This window comes from Poromitra crassiceps (genome assembly GCF_964638095.1).
Source record: "Poromitra crassiceps genome assembly, chromosome: 18".
NCBI lineage: Eukaryota > Metazoa > Chordata > Actinopteri > Beryciformes > Melamphaidae > Poromitra > Poromitra crassiceps.
Genome location: NC_139636.1, coordinates 26,308,333 through 26,331,619, shown reverse-complemented (window position 1 = coordinate 26,331,619; position 23,287 = coordinate 26,308,333). Strand labels below are relative to the sequence as shown.

The 23,287-nt window shown below is 46.9% G+C and overlaps 1 protein-coding gene across 1 annotated transcript in view; it reads right to left on the bottom strand.

The window, feature by feature from the left end:
• frmd5a (FERM domain containing 5a) overlaps positions 1 to 23,287 on the bottom strand; it is a gene marked incomplete at both ends in the record, with an annotated part of 84,484 nt that overhangs the window by 9,121 nt on the left and 52,076 nt on the right. Inside the window, 9 exons of the mRNA XM_083655034.1 lie at positions 352 to 434; positions 945 to 1,008; positions 3,290 to 3,378; positions 3,554 to 3,641; positions 4,968 to 5,091; positions 6,029 to 6,126; positions 9,504 to 9,582; positions 9,981 to 10,023; positions 11,981 to 12,085. Of these exons, the coding sequence (XP_083511160.1) occupies positions 352 to 434; positions 945 to 1,008; positions 3,290 to 3,378; positions 3,554 to 3,641; positions 4,968 to 5,091; positions 6,029 to 6,126; positions 9,504 to 9,582; positions 9,981 to 10,023; positions 11,981 to 12,085 (773 nt within the window). The remainder of the gene's footprint in view (positions 1 to 351; positions 435 to 944; positions 1,009 to 3,289; positions 3,379 to 3,553; positions 3,642 to 4,967; positions 5,092 to 6,028; positions 6,127 to 9,503; positions 9,583 to 9,980; positions 10,024 to 11,980; positions 12,086 to 23,287) is intronic.

The window sequence follows — 23,287 nt, the reverse complement described above, 5'->3', positions numbered from 1 at the left end:
TGCAGTCTGCTGCCAGCAGCAGCGCAGCACTCCTTCACTAATAGGTCATCAGCAGCAGCGGCACGCACGCCTCATTTTAACCGCCGACAAACACCCTGGAGGGGTGCTTAATGGCACCAATGTAGCGTGACAGTAAGTGCTGGACGGCCTTCACAGATGCACAACAGGTAACTCTGCATCATGATATTAGGTGTGAGAAACAGGTGACTCTGCATCATGATATTAGGTGTGAGAAACAGGTAACTCTGCATCATGATATTAGGCGTGAGAAACAGGTGACTCTGCATCATGATATTAGGTATATATAATATTAGGCGGGAGAAACTGAAATGAAATGATGGGTGGACTCACTTGTAGAAAGCTTGGTTCTCCACTCCGCACTTCCACAGGTGTTTACACGCCTCCGGCGTGGGTGCAAAGTACGTCAAGATGATCTTTTTATCCTGCACGTTGGAAAGAAAAGGGCGTGCAGGACAATATAACAAACCAAAGGACAAATCTCGGGCGCTCTACAGCAGTGATTCTCGACCTTTTTCATATCGAGGAGGACCCTAAATTAGTCCACGGACCCCTGTTTGATGTGATTCTCTCTATCAAACTCAATTCTGAGAATATTTGTATTGTTAGGTATGATTTTGTCAGTGAAACTATGATTAAAACAGTCATTCTTCTACATTCTCTATTGTGTTACCTCCTTGTCAATTAATCAATGGTGGAGTATTACAATTTATCCGTTTGCTGGGGACCCCCTGGAACCCCCTCAAGGACTCCCGGTGGTCCCCAGACCCCACGCTGAGAACCACTGCTCTACAGCATACAGTGAAGCCTCTGCTACTGCTAATAATGCATGGACGGTACACACTGCAACATGACAAGAACATGCCCCATCCCCCAGGAGTGACGCCAGAACATGATGTCTGCAGGTCCTTAATTAATGCTCTCACCTCCCTCTGATTTGCATATACGTGGAACGTCTTGGCTTCAAACTTCAGTTTGGTCACCTCGTTCCTGTCCAGGAGAGCGGAGTAACACACACACACACACACACACACACACACACACACACACACACACACACACACACACACACAGCCAGTGGAAACGAAAAGCCGCAGCCTATTTAAATATTCATGATAACCACTCGGAGAGATCACATAAACAGCAGAGGAGATCTGTGTTTGGCTGACAAAACAAATAACTGATAATATTCCCTACAGACCGCAGACTGGCAATGGGGAAACCTGTGCGCGGTTAACGGAAGACAAGCCAAGCCATTATAAATACTGCAACACAGGCTGTGTTTACCTGAACATAATAAATATGTCCTCATCATTATAGCAATATGCTGCTAAATGCAACACTGTGATTGCTCGGTTAACAGGAAGCAGACACCAAAGGCGGCACAAGACATTTGAACAGATGTCTAAACAGAAATGCATATTGTATAATGTATAATGTATATTGTAGGGATGTTCATTTTGAAAATTTTCCAAAATCGATAATCGGTGAGAATTAACGATCAATTATCGATTATCGATTTTATTAATACTTAGAAAATTTTCAATATTTTCAATTTTTTTTTTTTTTTTTTTTTTTTTTTTTTTAACAAAATGAATGCCTATGGCAGAAAATACGAAAGACAACGTGTTCTCCTCAATGAACTCTTTATTTCAATGTGTCTCCTCTCCAACACTGCTGTCCCCGGCGCATGCCGGTGTGAATTTCTCATGTTTAAAACAGTTTTGTTGGCACAAAGGCCCGTGCCCAGCCAGAAAACTAGAGACTATATGAAGCTCCACCTCACATTAGTCGGCTGTGCAATGGAGTGGGGCGAGGAGGAACGAATTCCACCCAAACCTAGTCCAAAAAAAAATTTTTTTTTTTTTTTTTTTTTTTTTTTTTAATAATTAAAAAATCGATCCAAATGCCACAGGATCGATTCCAATCCTTAACGATCGATTATCGATTTTCGATAATTGATGAACATCCCTAGTATATTGTCATGCATATTTTCAGCTCTTCAGTGAGCTCTTGCAGGGAGCGGATAGGGATTGTCTTCCGCTGCCCTGCCGACGGAAATGGTCAGCAGCACCAATGCACCAACTAGCAGCCTGCTTCCAGGCAGTCAGACTAACCATGGTGTCACTATCACTATCACTATCACTATCACTATCATTATTGCACTCTCTACCTTCTTTGCAGAACTTTGTGGACCAAATGGTCTGCAAATGAACAGGGAGCTCTCAGTCCAGGCAAGATGGAGGCAAGTTAAACCTTGTTCATTTGCATATATACTAGTAATGATACAAAGCTGGTTGAAAATGGGCAAAGTGGCACATTAAGTATGCCTGTGAATGTAGTCCTAGCGTAATTAGTAGGGGTGTCACGATACACTAATTTCACGATACGATACGATACGATACACGATATTGGGTTCACGATAACGATAACGATACGATATTTTAACAATATTCTTTTTAACAAAAGTAAATAATTTGTATGTATTCATTTATCATTTATTTAACCATGTGAGTCCCGTTGAAATCGAAACCTCTTTTCAAGGGAGCCCTGGGAAAATACTGGAAAAATAGTCTTTCATTTGAAATACACAAAATACAAAACAAATGCTGTTTTTGGAAATTGTTATTATAATAACTAGAAAACAACATGGAAGATAATGCTTCTCTTGCAATAGAATGTGTCACACTGTCACAAACTAAATGTTTGTTGCATGGTGAAAGAAAAATAAAGTATACAATCTATTTCTTAAATAACACCTGCTCAATGGTCCCTAAACTTATGTAATCTTATGTACCCCTTGAGCTGTTTTGCCATGCCAGTAGTAGTCTACCCCCTCACTCATGCGTGTTGATTCTGCTAAATTTGTTCTATTATTATTCAGGAGCAAAAAAAAAAAAAAAAATTTTTTTTTTTACGATATCATTTTTTTCTCACGATATCGATATTGTGACGTTTCGATATCGCAATATATCGTGCGACGAAATATCGTGACACCCCTAGTAATTAGCCATCTGTGTGCTAGCCCGCGGTTCTAGTCACAGGTACAGAGGCAGATGGCTAGGCTTTGCTGACTGTCCCAGTGCAGCCAGCTGTGGTGCAAAAGCTGCTGGGTGCAGAGGGCCTTGCCTATAGAGTGCTGTATGTGAGACCAGCCCAAACGGCCATGTCTCCTCCCATCCTGTGAGGAGTGTCTCTTCTTTGGCACAGATAATAGAGTTGCACATTTGGTGCAGAACACAATGGGGAAGGGGGGGGTGGATTGGCTCACCATTTGAGGAAATGCACTCTCTTGTTTCCCTGAAGCACCACAAAACCAAACGGCGTGAAGGCGAGGAAAGCTGGGTTTCCAGATACATCCTGTAACGAAGGAAGCGACGCCTTACAACGTAACAAAGTCCAAATATAACTTATGATAAATGCTTTTGAAGAATGACATCCCATGAACATATTTCAAAGTTCAAGGTGGACAGAAATGGTTTTGAAACGTAAACCTTTTGAAAATGGAAAAGCAGTGTTTGAGAAAGCACCCAACCTTGCATGGATGAGGATCCACACCGTATGTCTCCAGACTCTGGGCTTTCTGCAGGAAATTCAGCTCTGATGTTTCAGCTGTCTGTCCGCTGGGAGAGAACAACAACAAGCCACACATCTGTGACAGTGCTCCTTAAGCATGAGACATCTAACACAACATGTGTCATATTGATAGTCCAAGCTAGAATCCAGACAAGCATAGAGAAAATATATTTCTGATGATGTGGTACATTCATTGAGAGACCCTTCTCTTTGGTAGGCACAGAGGCAGAGACAATATCCATTAGATCAATGTATATAAAATAACTGATAGAAATGTGGTATAAGATGTGCCTTGGCTTCTTCTTCTGTTGCATTCAGACATCTACCTTTTTAAGTATTCATAGAGCACTGTGTTGGCGGTGAAGAGAGCCCATTAGAGGGCAGCAGAGTCTCATAGTAATCGCCACACTGCTCTTCCTCTCTCGATGCAGTTCCACCCCTATTGTGTCTCACTGTACCATACTGAAAAGACAAGAGGGGTATTTACCATTTCTCTTACTCCTTATATCCTTTGATTGTGCCGGCCGACATGAACCTTTTAAACGGCCTCTAAGCTCAAGCTAATACAAACACGAGCGAGACACATAACACAGTGGCTTTTTTTTGACATTAGGAATGATAGAACACTCATTTGAGTTCAGATTGAGGGTAAGTGCTGCGCCGAGACAAATGGCTACATCATTTTAACGCTGAAATATCACCTGTTTGGCCTCATTCGCCTGACCTGGTGTGGGGGAGGTGCAGGGATCAGTGTGACTGTCTCCACTCTCCACTGTGTGAATCATCACCAAGAGGCCACGAGAACTGCTTCATCAGCTAACCTGCTGCCAGAGAGTGGGGTGTGTGGTGTGTGTGTGTGTGTGTGTGTGTGTGTGTGTGTGCGCGCGTGTGTGTGTGTGTGCATGTATGTGTGTGTGTGTGTGTGTGTGTGTGTGTGTGTGTGTGTGTGTGTGCATGTATGTGTGTATGTGTGTGTGCGTGTGTGTGTGTGTGTGTGTGTGTGTGTGTGTGTGTGTGTGTGCGTGCATGTGAGCGCATTACCTGCTGCATCTGATTCATTGTGTGTGTTATGCTGTTCTTCCAATTAGAGCCAGGGCTAGCAGGCCTTGCTAATAAGTGTGCAAATAAAGGAGGACGGGGGTACCATATGCTCAACACAATGCAACCACCTCACAATATGCTGTTTGGCCAATTTAGCCCAGTCAAGACGGGGTACCTTGCTGGAGAATTGTCTCCTGCGGTCAATGATGGTAAATGTCAAGAGAGTAGGTCTGTGGTACTCGTTTGGCCTAAATGAGTGCAATACCTGCATGTATGCATACGAGGGTTTGAGAGAGATGGTTTGGTGGGATAAAATATATTGCGGCTCTTACATCAGCTCTGTCTTGTGGATGTCTGCGATCCTCCGTTCCAGCTTCTCCGAGTGTTTAGGGAAGAACTGGAATTTGGAGCTGTAGCCTTCAGGATGCTTCCCGGGGTCGTAATCGCCGATCTCAGCTGGAGGAGAGGAAAGAGGAAGTAAGCATACTGATCATCTGTTCACAGACAATCAAAGCTTATCAGACAGCCTGGCTGGATATGCACAGGATTATTTGTGTTCCTTCATGCCTCCATGATCCTCTCCTCTAAACGACCCTGATGCCGGCTTCTCTCTGGCCGCCAGGCAGCCCATCTTTAATACAGAGGACCTGCCTTCCCACTGACTCTGTGTTTTTTCTGTGAATGCTAGCTCAGCCACCTTGCCTCATCTGTGTTCTGAGTGTGTGTGTGTGTGTGTGTGTGTGTGTGTGTGTGTGTGTGTGTGTGTGTGTGTGTGTGTGTGCAGCAGGATGCGACCATATCAAAACATAGAGATAAGATGCTAGATAACTACTTCAAAGACATTCTTGAGCATGACTTCTTGTTTCTGAAAAACAGCATGCATGCATGGCATTGAACTAATAATGATAGGGGAAAAAAGGCGAGACACGCACAATCCAAAACCTGTATAGGGCAGGTGCAGAGCTCGAGGCAGGAATGATAGAAAAAATAAAGCTCGCACACTGCAAAGGCTCCAGTTAGGTGTGTTTTATTTGACACCGGTGTCAAATAAAACACACCTAACCTTTGCAGTGTCTTTGCAGCTGTCTCAGATCAATTCAGCTCCAGTTCCCAGAGAAATCTATTTCCTGTGCTGGAGGGGTTTATCAGGCTGGTGGCTACGGGGCACGGCAGGGCAGAGGTTTTGGACAGAGAATCAGGCTGGTGGATACAGGACACGGCATGGCAGAGGTTTTGGACAGAGAATCAGGCTGGTGGATACAGGGCACGGCAGGGCAGAGGTTTTGGACAGAGAATCAGGCTGGTGGCTACAGGACACGGCATGGCAGAGGTCATGGACAGAGACCAGAGCAGGGAGCCATTTCCATCCCCAGCCATTGTCACTTTCCATTACCTTGAAGGATGTAGGCAGCCAGCATCGCTGCATCCGACGTTTTACACAGGAGCCGACCGTGGTAAAGGTCTCTTTTGATTTGCAGGAAGAGGAGATATCTACAGAAAAGGACAAAATCAGGTTAGAGGGTCTGACACTTATTAGAATAATGATGTTGATAAATACTCCTAAGTAGTCTTATGATTACATTTCATAGTGAAGTCACAGAAGCAAAAAAAAAGAATAGGAAGCAGCCAAGAGCCAAACGACAAACCTAAAAAAAACACATTCTCTGTGGGTAGTTTTGAGTATTTATTTTGGATTGAGCTGAAATGAGGCTTTTGCTTTGTGTGGAGAGAAGCTTTAAATGAGTGCGGGGACAACATGGGTAGGGAGACCCCGAGGCAAACAGCTGCTAGTGGGGCTGTGTTTCTCTGAAAGCCTGCAGCCTAGCACTCAGTCAGCCAGCCAATCAGCGGCTGAGGCTCGGGCTTTGGACACCTGAAGCAAAAAAATCAATACAAATAAAATTGTATTATTATTATTATTATTATTATTATTATTATTATTATTAATTGATCAAGTCTTTTTCGTATTTTTCTCCCCATTTTCTCCCAAATTGTACTCGGCCAATTCCCCCTGCTGCCCCGCCGCCCGGTCGTTGCTCCACCCCATATGCCGATCTGGGGAGAGCCGTACACTAGCACATGCTTCCTCCAATACATGTGCAGTTCCATCTGACAGCGAGGAGTTTCACCGGCATGGGAGGATGGAGGATCCCATGCCGGGTTGACATCATTTCTCATGACATTATGCAGCAAGGGTGAATTCTGTGTGTGGGAATATATCATCTTCTGCTTTCTATCTTTCCCAGCACAATTTCCAATAGCAAGCACGCTCCATATTCATCATACAGTACCATCATTATTCTGTCATGGCTATTGTGGTGAAAATGTTACTTTGGTTCAGCAGCTGTACTCAGTCTGATCTAATGTAAGAAAGTGCTTTTTCTAAATGTTCATCACATATGATGTAATCTCTGTGCCACAGCTGAGTGCACCATGCCTCTGTAGCGCTAACGTATCTGTTCTCATGTCAGCACATCTCTGTGCATCACTGCAGACACATAAAAGGTGCTCAGGAGGTAGAGCGCGTCGTCCACCAATCGCCTTGGATAAAAGAGGTCGGTGGTTCGATTCCCGGCTCCTCCAGTCTGCATGTCGAAGTGTCCTTGGTCAAGACACCGAACCCCAAATTGCTCCCGTTGGTGTGGCAGCACCCTGCGTGGTAACCTGCCGCCATCGGTGTATGAATGGGTGATTGTAACTACTGACTGTAAAGCGCTTTGGATAAAAGCACTATATAAATGCAGGCCATTTACCATTTGCCATTTGCCATTTGATCTCAGTGGTTAATAACATTTATAGAGACCTTTTTATAATGTTAGGTCTCTGGGTGTGAAATGACCTAAATTTCCAAAGTCCACTCGGATTCTGTCATTCTTTTTGTCGCTTCAATGTCTAGGTGGGAATGAATTCCTGTAATGGTATCACATCCGAAAGCGGAGAGGTGTGTAGAAGTCATTCGGCGGAACTCTAATTCTCCTGTTACAAATCCCCCGCCATGAACCAGGAAATGACATTCATCCCTCCATTCGTCCGCATCGGGCCCGGAGGCCCGCTCGCCTCTAACTGGGCCATTCGCACAACAACAGCTTATTAGCTTCCTGTACACAGACAGGTATTGAAAAAGCACTTACATTCCCCCTGTTGTGGGTAATAATGTCCACTTGGTATTTTTGTGGCTTTGGCTGGTTATTGTGTTAGAGACATGCCTTTTACCCGCAAACTGCTACACAAAGTGCAATTTCCACAAAGCCTTTCATTTGATCAATGCCATTTTCTGACACCGACGTTAATAAAGCTGATAGAAAAATATACTGAGAGAGGCGGGGCCAAAACGCAGGTCCTACCTCTTCTAAATGAGGTCCTAAATGTCTGATCACATTAATAAAGTAGAACTGGAAAGTGTGTGAAAGGTGCTGGAATAATAACAAAAGGCATTCTCTATAGTTAATGGGGGGAAAAATGGCCTATTTGTGGCAGTCTATATAGTCTACTCCCCTATAGAATATTACTGCTGTTATGTACCGTCCATAGGCCTATCCCCACAGAGTGTGATGAGAGGGAACACACATTGAAGTTGACTTGCGTGTAATTGATTATTTGCTCACTCCCTCTCGCTGTGGTCTGCACTAAGCTCTGGCCTTTCCACTCTCATCGTATCGCTCTCTCCTCTCCCCCTGCTCTCCCTCTCCAGCCATTCATTCATCCTCCTCTACTCTCTCCTCCATTCCTGAGGTACCTCTCTGCATCCAGCGTGCGTTCCATTGCACCTGGGAGAACGGAGAAGATCTTCCAGAGACAGGCCATTGTAATTGTATAGCTCTTCTGTTTTACACACACACACACACACATATTGGCTGATGTGGTCATCAGGTGGGGAAATTCAGAGTGTATCAGTTGTGGTGAGAGAGTCTCTATTGAGGGCGAGGAGGACTGTCTTTTCTGGGTGACCTCATTGTGGTGGCTGTGCTAGGGGACAAGGACGCCACACGGAAATGTGAACATGTCATCCCACTCCAAGCTAACCGCGGGCTAAACGTTTATCATTTAGTGTGACTTTGCGAGTCGCTGACCCTCGGTCCTCCTTGCTGCCTCTAGAGCCCAGGCCCAGATGCCCACACCTTAAAGTGGGACCAGGGCAGAGAACTTTGCAAGTTGACTGCTCCAAATCGAGGTAACTTTGTGAAAATGTGGAACTTTAATACTCCCGGAAACCCCGTAACTGCACAGACAAGTTAACGAACCCGACTGGTCTCTGATCGCTTTATAGATGGTTTAACCGGAATTCTGTTGCTAGAGAACAGTTTGGACCATTTTTTTATTTCCTGTTTCAGCTATTGTATTAGCAAACACTGCAACAGGAAATGAACCAGGGTCCATTTAGTGTATTTATGTTGTCAAGTTTAAATGGTCGACTATACCCAAAAATGGACAAGAGACGCATATTAAGAGAGTTGGGTGTTCAGAATTTCATTTAGGCAAATAAGATGAATGTACAGGGACGTTCTTCCCTATTGTAACCACACTTTGTCAGTTGGTCTGAAACCAAATGGTGTATTTTTACACAAAAATCATGCCTTGTGTAGCTTTAAATCTTGTAGCCAGATTTCAAACCCCAGGCTGATGAGCTGGCATGGGAAGGCTTTCGCGTTCCCCTCTTTACAAGTCGTCCTGCCTAGTCGGGTGACAGTGTGCATGGGTATGTGTTCTCTCCCTGCCCAAGTGTTGATGTCCTTTTTTTTTTTTTTTGGTGTTTGTCATGCCTTGATTATTGTATTACTGTTGTTGTTTTTGCGGGTTGTTGTTGTTGTTGTTATTATTATTGTCATTGTCACTAATATAAAAAAAATAATAATAATAACAGGTCATACTTGGTGATTTCCTCCTTGAGAGCAGCAGGATCAGGAGGGTAGAACTTGACTCTCAGACACATGGTGAATGGTGGCTGAGCTGGAGGACAGAAGCACAATATCAGCATTTAAGAAATGGACAAAAAACATTTCATGGTAGGAGTTCAAATGATTTAACAGAGAACACCATCCTGCAACAATCTCTATTGTAACACAGCAGAAATGAACTGTATGGAACTCTGATATTATCAGTTTTATCGTTCAGCTCAGGGTGGGCAATCGCCCAGCACTAATTCGGCTATGTATTTTTGATATATTATTTTCCAAATCTATCAAAACTGACTAGTGCCAATCAACAACAGTGCAGCAACATTCAAAAGCTTGAATGTGATCCTATTCTACGAAGTCAAATACATTCATCTGTCAGCACAGACCATCAGTGCAGTGCAATTTCTAAAATGATCAGCGTGAATAAACAAACAAACTCAAAGTACTTACATTTCATTTGCTTGGCAATCGATTTTGAGAACTCCAACCAATGCTGCATCAGCAACAAAAACAAAGACATGCACAGGAAATGAGTACATGTAAATGTCTAAAAATCCTCTCTGATGACTTCACGCTACACTAATTCAGCTGACACTTTCAATGTCAGTTGCCATAACATTCAGCTGTTACTGCTCACAGCTTTCAGGTGAAACCAGCTTGTGTCATGTTACAGTAATACAGCAGCGCTCCCTCACACCACTGCTCAAATAAAACATCCGCCCAGAATTTGACAAAGATTCACAGAATATGAAGAAATGCAAAAAAGATTTTTTCTTTGTGATTTTGTCTTTCTGTTTGTTTTTTTGTCTTCTGACTAACGATGTGACCTCTACGCTGCATACTTACACTAAGTCAAATTCCTCACATGTAATCTGATTACCTACTGTGGCAATTAAAGTGATTCTGACTCTGAATTAGCAGGGCTTTCTTTTAAATGAAAAAGTCATGACGATATGAAAGAGTATCAGCAAATCAGATCTCACACAGATCAAGCCGCTCTCTGCTGCCACACGGCAGCGGAGGTCTCTCAAGGCATCGCTCCAGTACGTGTATGATTAGACATGGCGGCGCTTTCACTTCACACCGACCTCCCACTGACTCTGTGTGTGTCTAGTGCTGCGTTCAAAAGAGCTTGTGTTTACCGGGAATATGAGACCGTAGTAGCAATGTAGCTACCACTAGCTAGCGAGTGGCTAACTACCTTAATGCAGGAAGTGCAAAGGCTTAATGACAGAGGAAACAAGATGAGACTGTTGAGAATATCAACATGTTCCTCAGACATATTATAAAATGACTATGAAAAGCTCTATACAGCTAAATTTTGTGCCATTTTGTGAAAACGTCATAGACGCGCCACAAGTCGTGAGCTTCGAAGCTTCCAGAAAGATTCCACATAGCAAGTGGTGAATACCACATGAGGGGGCCGTTCAAGTGGATTCATGCCGTATTCACGGTAAACACGAGCCCAATTGAACGCAAGCATATGGCCAGGCTCACGTTCCTGAAGCATCCTTCATTCAATCTCTCTCTCTCCATCTCCCCGCCCCCCTCCAAGGCTGGCTCCTCCCCAGCCCAGCCCAGCCCCGCCCACCCCCGGCAACAACCACCACCAAAATAGCCCAGAGTGACAGGCAGCAGAGAAAATGCAGCATCAGCAGGATCTGGCTCTTGTCTCCAGTCCAGGACTAAAACATGATCTGTGAATATGTGAATTCTTCATGAATCAAGCAGTGCACCTCCAAGCCTCAGGGGGCAATAACCTTAAGCTGAGGGGGCTGATGGAACAACCATCACTCTGAAAGGGGGTATGAATGAAGATGCGTGAAGGACATAAATCTTCAGTCTGGTCCATGGCCTCTTTTCATTCTTCCCATAAATAAAATTAAATGGCCTACATTTTTAAAGTGCTTTTTTTAATTAAATGTTTATCATAAAGTGCTTCACTAGGCAAAAAAAGGGACATGGACAATTAAATGTACCGTCTTCCCTTCCATTTTTATATAGAAGCATCTCTTTTGAAAAGAGACAAAAACACTGAACAATTCAAAGCCATGTCTGCATTATGATTATGGAGTGATTTTGTATTCAAATGCTTTTACTTCTACTTTTAAAACACTGGATGCAATCTATGTGCTTTTCATTTATTATAAGAGATGCATTTCAGACACTGATTCATATCCACATTTTGCTTCACATTATTACTTGTTTTTAAATACAGTAATTAATTACGGTACCAGATCACAAGGCTGGTTAATAAAAAAGAAAGAAAGAAATCTCCACGCACAAATTTTGAAATTGTCAAGGCCGGTTTCTGGTATTTATTTACACACCGTACAAATGAAACAGACTGCAAAGCTCTTTGAAATTACAAGCCTGCACATGAAGACCCACAACCCAATCCCCCCCCCCCCCCCCCCCCCACACACACACACACACACACACACACTTACACGTTGCTTGTCTGGATCCACATATCTGATGCCAAAGTAGTCTTTCTCCAGCAGATTGAGGTGGTGGCAGATGAGGTCAAACAGATACTGGCCCTTTGCATCCCGCTGCAACAGAAGAGACACAAAGATGACAAAGTCAGCATGACCACAGCAGCTGAAAACCCCATTTTGAGAAACACCAAATCCCAAAGCGGTCAAGCAAAAAGACTCCACGAAGAAATGATAAGACGACGCTGCCTCAAGTTTAAGCTTTGGAAATAATTTCTACAAGCAGGATCATGATTCAGATTTGCTTATTTTTGCTTCATGCTTTCAGATTTTGAAACCCTGCCAGGGATATTTAGGATTCATCCAATATTAAAACACACAGTCAGAGCCATCTAAAGAGTCTGGCACATACTCAGTCCACAGCTAAAGGAAGAGCTAAAAGAGACAGTCAATTAAATATGCTGAGATCTGGCTGCCTCGCATTCTGAACCAGTCAACTATCTCCATCCTGGGACCAACATCTGGGCATCTGGATCTGACTGAGCATGTCTCGCTTTGATAAGTAGTTCTGTCTGTATGAGGTGAAGTAATCTTCTTCAGCATAATCTGCAGCACAAACGGTGGGACATCTCTCTGTGGGATATCGTAATGGCTTATGTATGACAAGGTACTACCGTTTCATAATGCTCAAAAACAGCAGTAAAACTGTTGTCCCCTGTGCCGTGAGTGAGTAAATACAACAACTGGTCAAAAATGTGCATTCAGTGGGTGACGACAACATGATATATATACACAGGATATACTGTAGAGTGGAAGGACTGCAGACAGAGATGGTAGAGGATCGCCCACCTCCTGCAAAAACACTATCTGTGCCTCTGTGCTCGGCAGGCACTCCTAGCACTCATTACCATTTTGAAAAATGTCTCTAAGAAAAAAAAATAGATTTTGTTCCCCAATCCCCATAGCATTCACCTGTTCAGAAATCCCTCTGAAAAGATGGCACGGTGAAGTGCTGCACTTCAACATAATTTGCTGCCTTTCCTCTCTCTGGTGGAGGTGAGAGGGATGCAGGTATCATTTGCATAAGTACATTAGCGTGATGATCATCATCACAACAGGGTAGAACACTGCAGCAAGGCAAGAGGTTAGCGACACCTCTCCACCTCATCAACGCCCCCGGAGAAATGCCACACTGTACTACAAAGCAGTGTCAGTCTGTGAAAAGATTCAGAACTTTATTTCACAGGGGGTAGAATCCCGTTTGCCATTAGAAAAATCGTGAGGAAAATGAAACTACAAAGTAGTAGTAGTAGTAGAAGGAAATAATTCTGTAAAACTGGGCAAAATCTATCTATCCCATGTGCTGACTTTGACATTTCAGCTTCTTGACTTGCGTGGCATTAAAGCATTGGATCAGGCAGGGCATGTTTTTCTTCTAATAGATGTGATGAGGTTGACCTGAGGAGGGTGGCTGTGATACATCAGTGTCAGGACGGGAGCAGAGATGAACGCTGGTTCCCTTCCCTGGCTGCTCTCATCATGCCAAGCCAGGGAGACATGGTGAACCACGTGCCTCCCCAAGCTGTCTCCCCAGGCCGGGGGCCTTTTAAAGGAGCCCTCTAATGGGGCCAGTCAGCCCACCCACACACAGTTAGCGTCACACTGCTCGGGCACTTTTTGCACACAACTGTCAAAAGAACACACACCCCAAGGTCAAATTTAGCAGCTGTCAGATCAGGGAGTTACTACTGACAACGTGTCAGCCTTCAACATCGTCCTCACTCTTGATTCTGGGGGGAAGCAAGAAAACTAAATTGGGCTTCCTCCTCTGGAGAACTTTCTCACTAGGGAGGAAAAGGCAAACCTGAGTACGGTACGGAAGAGGATTAGGGCCACGTGTGGAAAAGTTGAGTTCTAGGATAGAGAATAAATTCAGACTCCAGAGCTTAAAGTCACAATTCTGACTTTGAACTCTTTTTAGGCTGTAGCGTAGAGTTGATGGTTTGAAAGGAAATACGTTTGATATGTAGTCCAACACGCGGATGAAAGCTCAGCCAATAAATGTGAAAACTGCAGTATTGATATAAGTGTACTACGGATGTTCCTTTTCAACATGTATTCCATCCAATCCCAATTAATTGTGGTCATACTGCAAATCTTCACTGCCCTCGTGATCTTCTCCACCCAGGGAGACAGGGTTATGAAGTGATCTTCTCCACCCAGGGAGACAGGGTTATAAAGTGATCTTCTCCACCCAGGGAGACAAGGCTATAAAGTGATCTTCTCCACCCAGGGAGACAGGGCTATAAAGTGATCTTCTCCACCCAGGGAGACAGGGCTATAAAGTGATCTTCTCCACCCAGGGAGACAAGGCTATAAAGTGATCTTCTCCACCCAGGGAGACAGGGCTATAAAGTGATCTTCTCCACCCAGGGAGACAAGGCTATAAAGTGATCTTCTCCACCCAGGGAGACAGGGTTATAAAGTGATCTTCTCCACCCAGGGAGACAGGGTTATAAAGTGATCTTCTCCACCCAGGGAGACAGGGCTATAAAGTGATCTTCTCCACCCAGGGAGACAGGGCTATAAAGTGATCTTCTCCACCCAGGGAGACAGGGCTATAAAGTGATCTTCTCCACCCAGGGAGACAGGGCTATAAAGTGATCTTCTCCACCCAGGGAGACAGGGCTATAAAGTGATCTTCTCCACCCAGGGAGACAGGGTTATAAAGTGATCTTCTCCACCCAGGGAGACAGGGCTATAAAGTGATCTTCTCCACCCAGGGAGACAGGGCTATAAAGTGATCTTCTCCACCCAGGGAGACAGGGCTATAAAGTGATCTTCTCCACCCAGGGAGACAGGGCTATAAAGTGATCTCCTCCACCCAGGGAGACAGGGTTATAAAGTGATCTTCTCCACCCAGGGAGACAGGGCTATAAAGTGATCTTCTCCACCCAGGGAGACAGGGTTATAAAGTGATCTTCTCCACCCAGGGAGACAGGGTTATAAAGTGATCTTCTCCACCCAGGGAGACAGGGTTATAAAGTGATCTTCTCCACCCAGGGAGACAGGGCTATAAAGTGATCTTCTCCACCCAGGGAGACAGGGTTATAAAGTGATCTTCTCCACCCAGGGAGACAGGGCTATAAAGTGATCTTCTCCACCCAGGGAGACAGGGTTATAAAGTGATCTTCTCCACCCAGGGAGACAGGGTTATAAAGGGAATGTGTGTGCATGTGTAAATAACATATCAGCTGCAGCTTGGCCACTCTGCTGCTGAGAGCAGATCAGCCAGGGTCAAGGCTGGAGGAATTAGCTGTAACTGCCTCTCTGCTGCTCTGATGGCAGCGGAAGTGTCACTGGCAGCACTCTCCTCTCCTCCATGTCATTACTCAGGCTGCTGATAACAGGCACTTCATTAGCACAGCAGCATGTCGAAGCTGAGCTCGTTGCTTAACGGGCCTGATTCTCCCAGAACCAAACGTCGATACAGGAGCTCTGACTGCTACTGGAGGTAACTGGCCTTTTTGTAGTGAGAGAGCGAGGGCCGTCATGGGCGCTCCTCTCTGTCACTTCCAGATTATTCACTCACACAGTATCAGTACCAACCAAATGTGACGGGCCTGCTGCTTACTAAATGGACCTAGAAAAAATAGAAAGGCTAGGATCGCTGTGTTGTGCTCCCTGTTTCAAAGGATCACCCATGCATACAGTACACACACACACACACACACACACACACACACACACACAGACACACACACACACACACACACACACACACACACACACACACACACACACCACTCAAAAAGATAAGCACATATTCCCATACTAGTCTTCATAGTCTGCATTGTCCATACTCCATCAATAAGCTAAAATGTTCACTTTACTTAGAGATATTGCATGTCTGCACTAAGAGAACACAACAAGAACAGAAGGCAGGCTGAAATGTTATGGGGGTTCCTACACATTTTCAATTGAATGATTCAGGGACCCGGTGACAAAGCAAGAAAAAACAAAACAGTGTCACATGTCTCACAGCGAGTGAGAAAGGACACCTGCTCTTTTGTTGCAAGGAGAAGGCCAAGTTTATTAGTATTCCACGGTGCTCCCACCACCCTCCTCCCCTTCTCTGGTCCCCACTGCTCTCTCTGCCCCACACGTCCCCACTGCCCCCCACCTCTGTCTCTCTCTGCCCCACACGTCCCCACTGCCCCCACCTCTGTCTCTCTCTGCCCCACACGTCCCCACTGCCCCCCACCTCTGTCTCTCTCTCTGCCCCACACGTCCCCACTGCCCCCCACCTCTGTCTCTCTCTGCCCCACACGTCCCCACTGCCCCCCACCTCTGTCTCTCTCTGCCCCACACGTCCCCACTGCCCCCCACCTCTGTCTCTCTCTGCCCCACACGTCCCCACTGCCCCCACCTCTGTCTCTCTCTGCCCCACACGTCCCCACTGCCCCCCACCTCTGTCTCTCTCTCTGCCCCACACGTCCCCACTGCCCCCCACCTCTGTCTCTCTCTGCCCCACACGTCCCCACTGCCCCCCACCTCTGTCTCTCTCTGCCCCACACGTCCCCACTGCCCCCACCTCTGTCTCTCTCTGCCCCACACGTCCCCACTGCCCCCCACCTCTGTCTCTCTCTCTGCCCCACACGTCCCCACTGCCCCCCACCTCTGTCTCTCTCTGCCCCACACGTCCCCACTGCCCCCCACCTCTGTCTCTCTCTGCCCCCCACCTCTGTCTCTCTCTCTGCTCCACATGTCCCCACTGCCCCCCACCTCTGTCTCTCTCCACCCCCCACCTCTGTCTCTCTCTCTGCCCCACACGTCCCCACTGCCCCCCACCTCTGTCTCTCTCCACCCCCCACCTCTGTCTCTCTCTCTGCTCCACATGTCCCCACTGCCCCCCACCTCTGTCTCTCTCTGCCCCACACGTCCCCACTGCCCCCCACCTCTGTCTCTCTCTGCTCCACACGTCCCCACTGCCCCCCACCTCTGTCTCTCTCTGCTCCACATGTCCCCACTGCCCCCCACCTCTGTCTCTCTCTGCTCCGCATGTCCCCACTGCCCCCCACCTCTGTCTCTCTCTGCCCCGCATGTCCCCACTGCCCCCCACCTCTGTCTCTCTCTGCCCCACATGTCCCCACTGCCCCCCACCTCTGTCTCTCTCTGCCCCACACGTCCCCACTGCCCCCCACCTCTGTCTCTCTCTGCCCCACATGTCCCCACTGCCCCCCACCTCTGTCTCTCTCTGCCCCACACGTCCCCACTGCCCCCCACCTCTGTCTCTCTCTGCCCCACATGTCCCTACTGCCCCCCACCTCTGTCTCTCTCTGCCCCGCATGTCCCCACTGCCCCCCGCCTCTGTCTCTCTCTGCCCCACACGTCCCCACTGCCCCCCACCTCTGTCTCTCTCTGCCCCACATGTCCCCACTGCCCCCCACCTCTGTCTCTCTCTGCCCCGCATGTCCCCACTGCCCCCCACCTCTGTCTCTCTCTCTGCCCCGCATGTCCCCACTGCCCCTCACCTCTGTCTCTCTCTCTGCCCCACACATCCCCACTGCCCCCCACCTCTGTCTCTCTCTGCCCCGCATGTCCCCACTGCCCCCCACCTCTGTCTCTCTCTCTGCCCCGCATGTCCCCACTGCCCCTCACCTCTGTCTCTCTCTCTGCCCCACACATCCCCACTGCCCCCCACCTCTGTCTCTCTCTGCCCCGCATGTCCCCACTGCCCCCCACCTCTGTCTCTCTCTGCCCCACATGTCCCCACTGCCCCCCACCTCTGTCTCTCTCTGCCCCACACATCCCCACTGCCCCCCACCTCTGTCTCTCTCTGCCCCACGTCCCCACTGCCCCCCACCTCTGTCTCTCTCTGCCCCGCACGTCCCCACTGCCCCCCACCTCTGTCTCTCTCTCTGCCCCACTAGTCCCCACTGCCCCCCACCTCTGTCTCTCTCTGCCCCACACGTCCCCACTGCCCCCCACCTCTGTCTCTCTCTGCCCCACATGTCCCCACTGCCCCCCACCTCTGTCTCTCTCTGCTCCGCATGTCCCCACTGCCCCCCACCTCTGTCTCTCTCTGCCCCGCATGTCCCCACTGCCCCCCACCTCTGTCTCTCTCTGCCCCATACGTCCCCACTGCCCCCCACCTCTGTCTCTCTCTGCCCCACACGTCCCCACTGCCCCCCACCTCTGTCTCTCTCTGCCCCACATGTCCCCACTGCCCCCCACCTCTGTCTCTCTCTGCCCCATACGTCCCCACTGCCCCCCACCTCTGTCTCTCTCTGCCCCACACGTCCCCACTGCCCCCCACCTCTGTCTCTCTCTGCCCCACATGTCCCCACTGCCCCCCACCTCTGTCTCTCTCTGCCCCACACGTCCCCACTGCCCCCCACCTCTGTCTCTCTCTGCCCCACATGTCCCCACTGCCCCCCACCTCTGTCTCTCTCTGCCCCACACGTCCCCACTGCCCCCCACCTCTGTCTCTCTCTGCCCCACATGTCCCCACTGCCCCCCACCTCTGTCTCTCTCTGCCCCGCATGTCCCCACTGCCCCCCACCTCTGTCTCTCTCTCTGCCCCGCATGTCCCCACTGCCCCTCACCTCTGTCTCTCTCTCTGCCCCACACATCCCCACTGCCCCCACCTCTGTCTCTCTCTCTGCCCCACATGTCCCCACTGCCCCCCACCTCTGTCTCTCTCTCTGCCCCACTAGTCCCCACTGCCCCCCACCTCTGTCTCTCTCTGCCCCGCATGTCCCCACTGCCCCCCACCTCTGTCTCTCTCTGCCCCACACATCCCCACTGCCCCCCACCTCTGTCTCTCTCTGCCCCACGTCCCCACTGCCCCCCACCTCTGTCTCTCTCTGCCCCGCACGTCCCCACTGCCCCCCACCTCTGTCTCTCTCTGCCCCACACGTCCCCACTGCCCCCCACCTCTGTCTCTCTCTGCCCCACACGTCCCCACTGCCCCCCGCCTCTGTCTCTCTCTGCCCCACACGTCCCCACTGCCCCCCACCTCTGTCTCTCTCTGCCCCACACGTCCCCACTGCCCCCCACCTCTGTCTCTCTCTCTGCGCCACATGTCCCCACTGCCCCCCACCTCTGTCTCTCTCTGCTCCACATGTCCCCACTGCCCCCCACCTCTGTCTCTCTCTGCCCCACACGTCCCCACTGCCCCCCACCTCTGTCTCTCTCTCTGCGCCACAGAGAGCAGCTGCATTATTCCCCCACCAGTCTGTCTAAATGACCAGATTGAGGTGATTGCATGAGAGAAAGGATGTAGTGAAAAACGTTAGCAATTTGTTAATGAATGCTAATGAACACTCTCCTTGCCTGGCTGTGGCGTGGGCATCAAAATAGACCACTATTATAGGAGCCCGACAATTGAATTCAGTTGTTTGACCTTTGACCTGTGGCTGAGAGAGCCAGAAGTGCTTTACTGTAAAACACCTCAATGACCAAGTGCAATCAGGTTGCAAACGTGTTGAATAGACCCAGTCTCACCGTCTGTCTCCTTCCTACGGTCAGAGAGGCAAAAAGCTCAGAGATGAAACTGGGTGCTCATATATATGGATGCTACAATAGAGCGATAATTGGGATGGATTAGATCGCTGGCAAAACCATGACGATATTTCACCTGTGACCAAATGTCCCGGCTCTACAGTATAAATTAATTAAACGGTGGGCAAATTTAATTAAATCTCAAACGGGATCATTATCAGGTTTCTCTTGCATACTGAAAGAGATAAAGACCACAGCCAACTTACTGGACATAAACTCATCGTGAGGGGAGGTCTTGTGGCAACAGAGGCAGACAGAGCCATACCGTAATATAACAAACAACTAAAAAGCAATAGTCTAGTCTCAGAAGGGCTCCCTCTTGCTTCATTACTCAACGAATCAATCTGTAGGGTCTTTGTCAATAGAGGCATTTTCATATGAATTTGTCTTTGAGAAATATCCAGGCTGTATAGAAGCCTCACCCTTGCTTCCTCCCACCCTCTTCCTCTCACCATGTAAAAACCAATAGAATATCTTCAGTAGGACCCAGATGGTTTGCACTAAAAAAAAAAGTGGTCCAAACCTTTTATGTTCTCAGACATTATGCTCATTGTTGTTGTTGTTAAATGCATTTATAAAAATAAAATGGACAACATAAAAGGTCAAACTCATTGAGTTAAAACATTTTGGGGGGCATTTCTGCTTTACTGGGCTGTCACTACACAGGAAGGGCAGGACAGACAGAGAAGGGGGAGGGGCCAGATTCAAATCCATGCCGCTGTGATTAAAGGTCTTTGCACACCAAGGGAATTTTTTCATATGAGTTTTTTTTTATCCGTCATCATCCGCATACCTGCCATTGCAACACTGGGCTGTGAAAAAGAGTTTTTCTGGGGTAGGGCCTACTTTTAATTAGTCACAGCTCACAGTAAAATAAATAAAATAAAATAAACGTACAAAATGTACAAAAGATGTGATCAAAACTCAAGTCCAACATGTAACATGTAACATGTAAAATTTACATCATGGCCATTTTCAACTCTGCATTGCTGACTTTATCAGCCTCAGTTTATCAGTTGTATCATGAAATCGGGAGCACAGCGGGAGAAAGGGTTAAAAATAGGGAGACTCCCACGTTAGGCGCCCTCCAAAACCCATTTATTTGAGTGTGAACCATCTGTTTTCTACTGACGACATTCTATTGTTTTTTTCTACACACCAAACAAAACAAGCATGGTGTCAATTGAACCAAAAATGTGGGAGGAGATAGTTTTACAGTTTTTGCAAAAAACAACATGATTTCATAATTCCTGCCAGTTCAAGCATCTGAACATTTGTTGTGTACACTTGGTCCTACAGTTTAGTGAAAGTTGCAAAGCCGGAGCGCGTATGACTGATTTGTTGTGAATTTTCAACGGTTGCTGTCGGGCCACCATCAGGACTATTGGCCCCCAATGCCTGTTGAGGAAGTTTGGCATGCGGCTGACCCTTTGTGCAAAGTTTGGTGTGAAGTTTGATTTCTGAAGAAGAAGAAGAAGAAGAAGAAGAAGAAGAAGAAGAAGAAGAAGAAGAAGAAGAAGAAGAAGAAGAAGAAGAAGAAGAAGAAGAAACAGAAGCAGAAGAAGCAGAAGAAGAAGAAGAAGAAGAAGAAGCAGAAGCAGAAGCAGAAGCAGAAGCAGAAGCAGAAGCAGAAGCAGAAGAAGCAGAAGAAGCAGAAGAAGAAGCAGAAGAAGAAGAAGAAGAAGAAGAAGGAGAAGAAGAAGAAGAAGAAGAAGAAGAAGAATACAAGAGGGACTGCAGAACTGCCCGGCCCCTAATTAAAAAAGTCTCTCTAATGAGCTTTGAAAATTGAAAACAACTCAATGAAAACAAGTCGGTTGTTCCTTTGCGTCCTAAGGAGGCCCAAGAGTACAATAAGCACTTTCCTTTCAGATGAATCATTAAAATGGTCTCCATGTCAGCACAGGAGCCCAGACCATTAATAAAATATTGTATCACTTTACATGGGAGCGGTGGAAACGTGCTGCTGTTTCTGACAGTGTGGGAGAGTGTGTGTGTGTGTGTGTGTGTGTGTGTGTGTGTGTGTGTGTGTGTGTGTGTGTGTGTGTGTGTGTGTGTGTGTGTGTGTGTGTGTGTGTGTGTGTGTGTGTGTGTGTGTGTGTGTGTATAGGGGACTGGAGTGTGTGAGCAGGGCAGGGTGAAGCTCAGAAAGCACCACAGCAGAGACCTGGCCTGGGCTGATTTCTCTGGTTTCATGAACAGATCCCTTCCCTCCACGGCAGGAGGCTGAGTGATTGCAGTGGTTCATGCAGCAGACCTCCTCCCCTCTCTGAGCTCCATGAAGTTCAAGCCAAGACCCCGCTCCTTCAGCTGGGAGCACAGAGGGCAACCCACAACCACTTAGTCCATGCCAAATACACAGCCTTATTGACAGCAAGCCTTACACTCAGCCAGGTTTCTTTCCACTGGCACAGAGATGAAACTGCATAGGAGATCTGTCTCAATATTGCCAAATATACAGTATGTAATAAAATAAACAGAAAATATAAATGGAACAAGACGGATTAAGACGTAAAATCCCTAATTATATTGTTGAATGCAAATAATCCATACAGACAAAAACAGGTTTTGTATGTCCACTCATGTAAATAGGTAATAGGTCTTTAAATAGACTCCCAACATGTGCTTATCATTTTAATATGACTCTGTTTACAACGGGGCATTAGTAGAACATGTTGATACAATAAGTCAACATGGGCTGTTGCAGGATTAAGGCAACTGTTTGAAATCTATTGAGACGGTCAAACTGATATGACTTCAGAGCAGGAGCCCATGCCATCATTACCAGGTGAACAATTCAGCCTGTATACAATCAGACAAGCTCTTTTCCAGCCACTCCACCAGCAGTAGGCTATATATAACCACGTATACCAAAAAATCTGAACATTGTTTTGAATCCCAGCAACATAAAAAAGCACAGCCATAAACAGGGAATCATTAACTATATTCAGTGAATTAATTAATCTAGTCAACACATTAAAATGGCAGGTACACTTTATTGACCTGCCCCGTTAGGCCCAGTGGTTGGGCCCCCGAATGGGGATAAAACAAGTCAGTGTTGAGTAAGACAGTGCTGTGCTGCTGACAGCTGTGTGCCTTATACACCTCAGACTTTGAGTCTAAATGTTTCATCTGCCTCTGGAACGGAAGTCTTCCACTCCCCCCAATTATATCCCCAGGCAGCCATTATTATCACAATCTGCCCCCACAGCTGAGGAGGACAGGAGCAGGAGAGAACAATTTCTGCTTTCTGAGAGAGAATAACTCCAACACCCATCATGGGCTGTGGTGAGATCCAAGGGTCAGTGGAAGTATAGCCAATTAAAAGCTTCATATACACATCTTAAATGACTTACTTGACCCAGATTATAGCCAATCAAAAGCTTCATTATACACATCGTAAATGACTTACTCCGCCCAAATTGAGTCAATAGCCAATTAAAAACTTCATATACACATCTTAAATTCCTTACTCCACCCAGATTATAGCCAATTAAAAACCTCATTATACACATGGTAAATGACTTACTCCGCCCAGATTGAGTCAATAGCCAATTAAAAACTTCATATACAAATCTTAAATGACTTACTCCGCCCAGATTATAGCCAATTAAAAGCTTCATATACAAATCTTAAATGACTTACTCCGCCCAGATAGGAGTCAAAATGAAATGCATGAAGCCAAATACTTACAGGAAGACAGCAGGGAGCAAAATAGCTCACCTGCCTTAGATGTGGAAATGATTGATCATC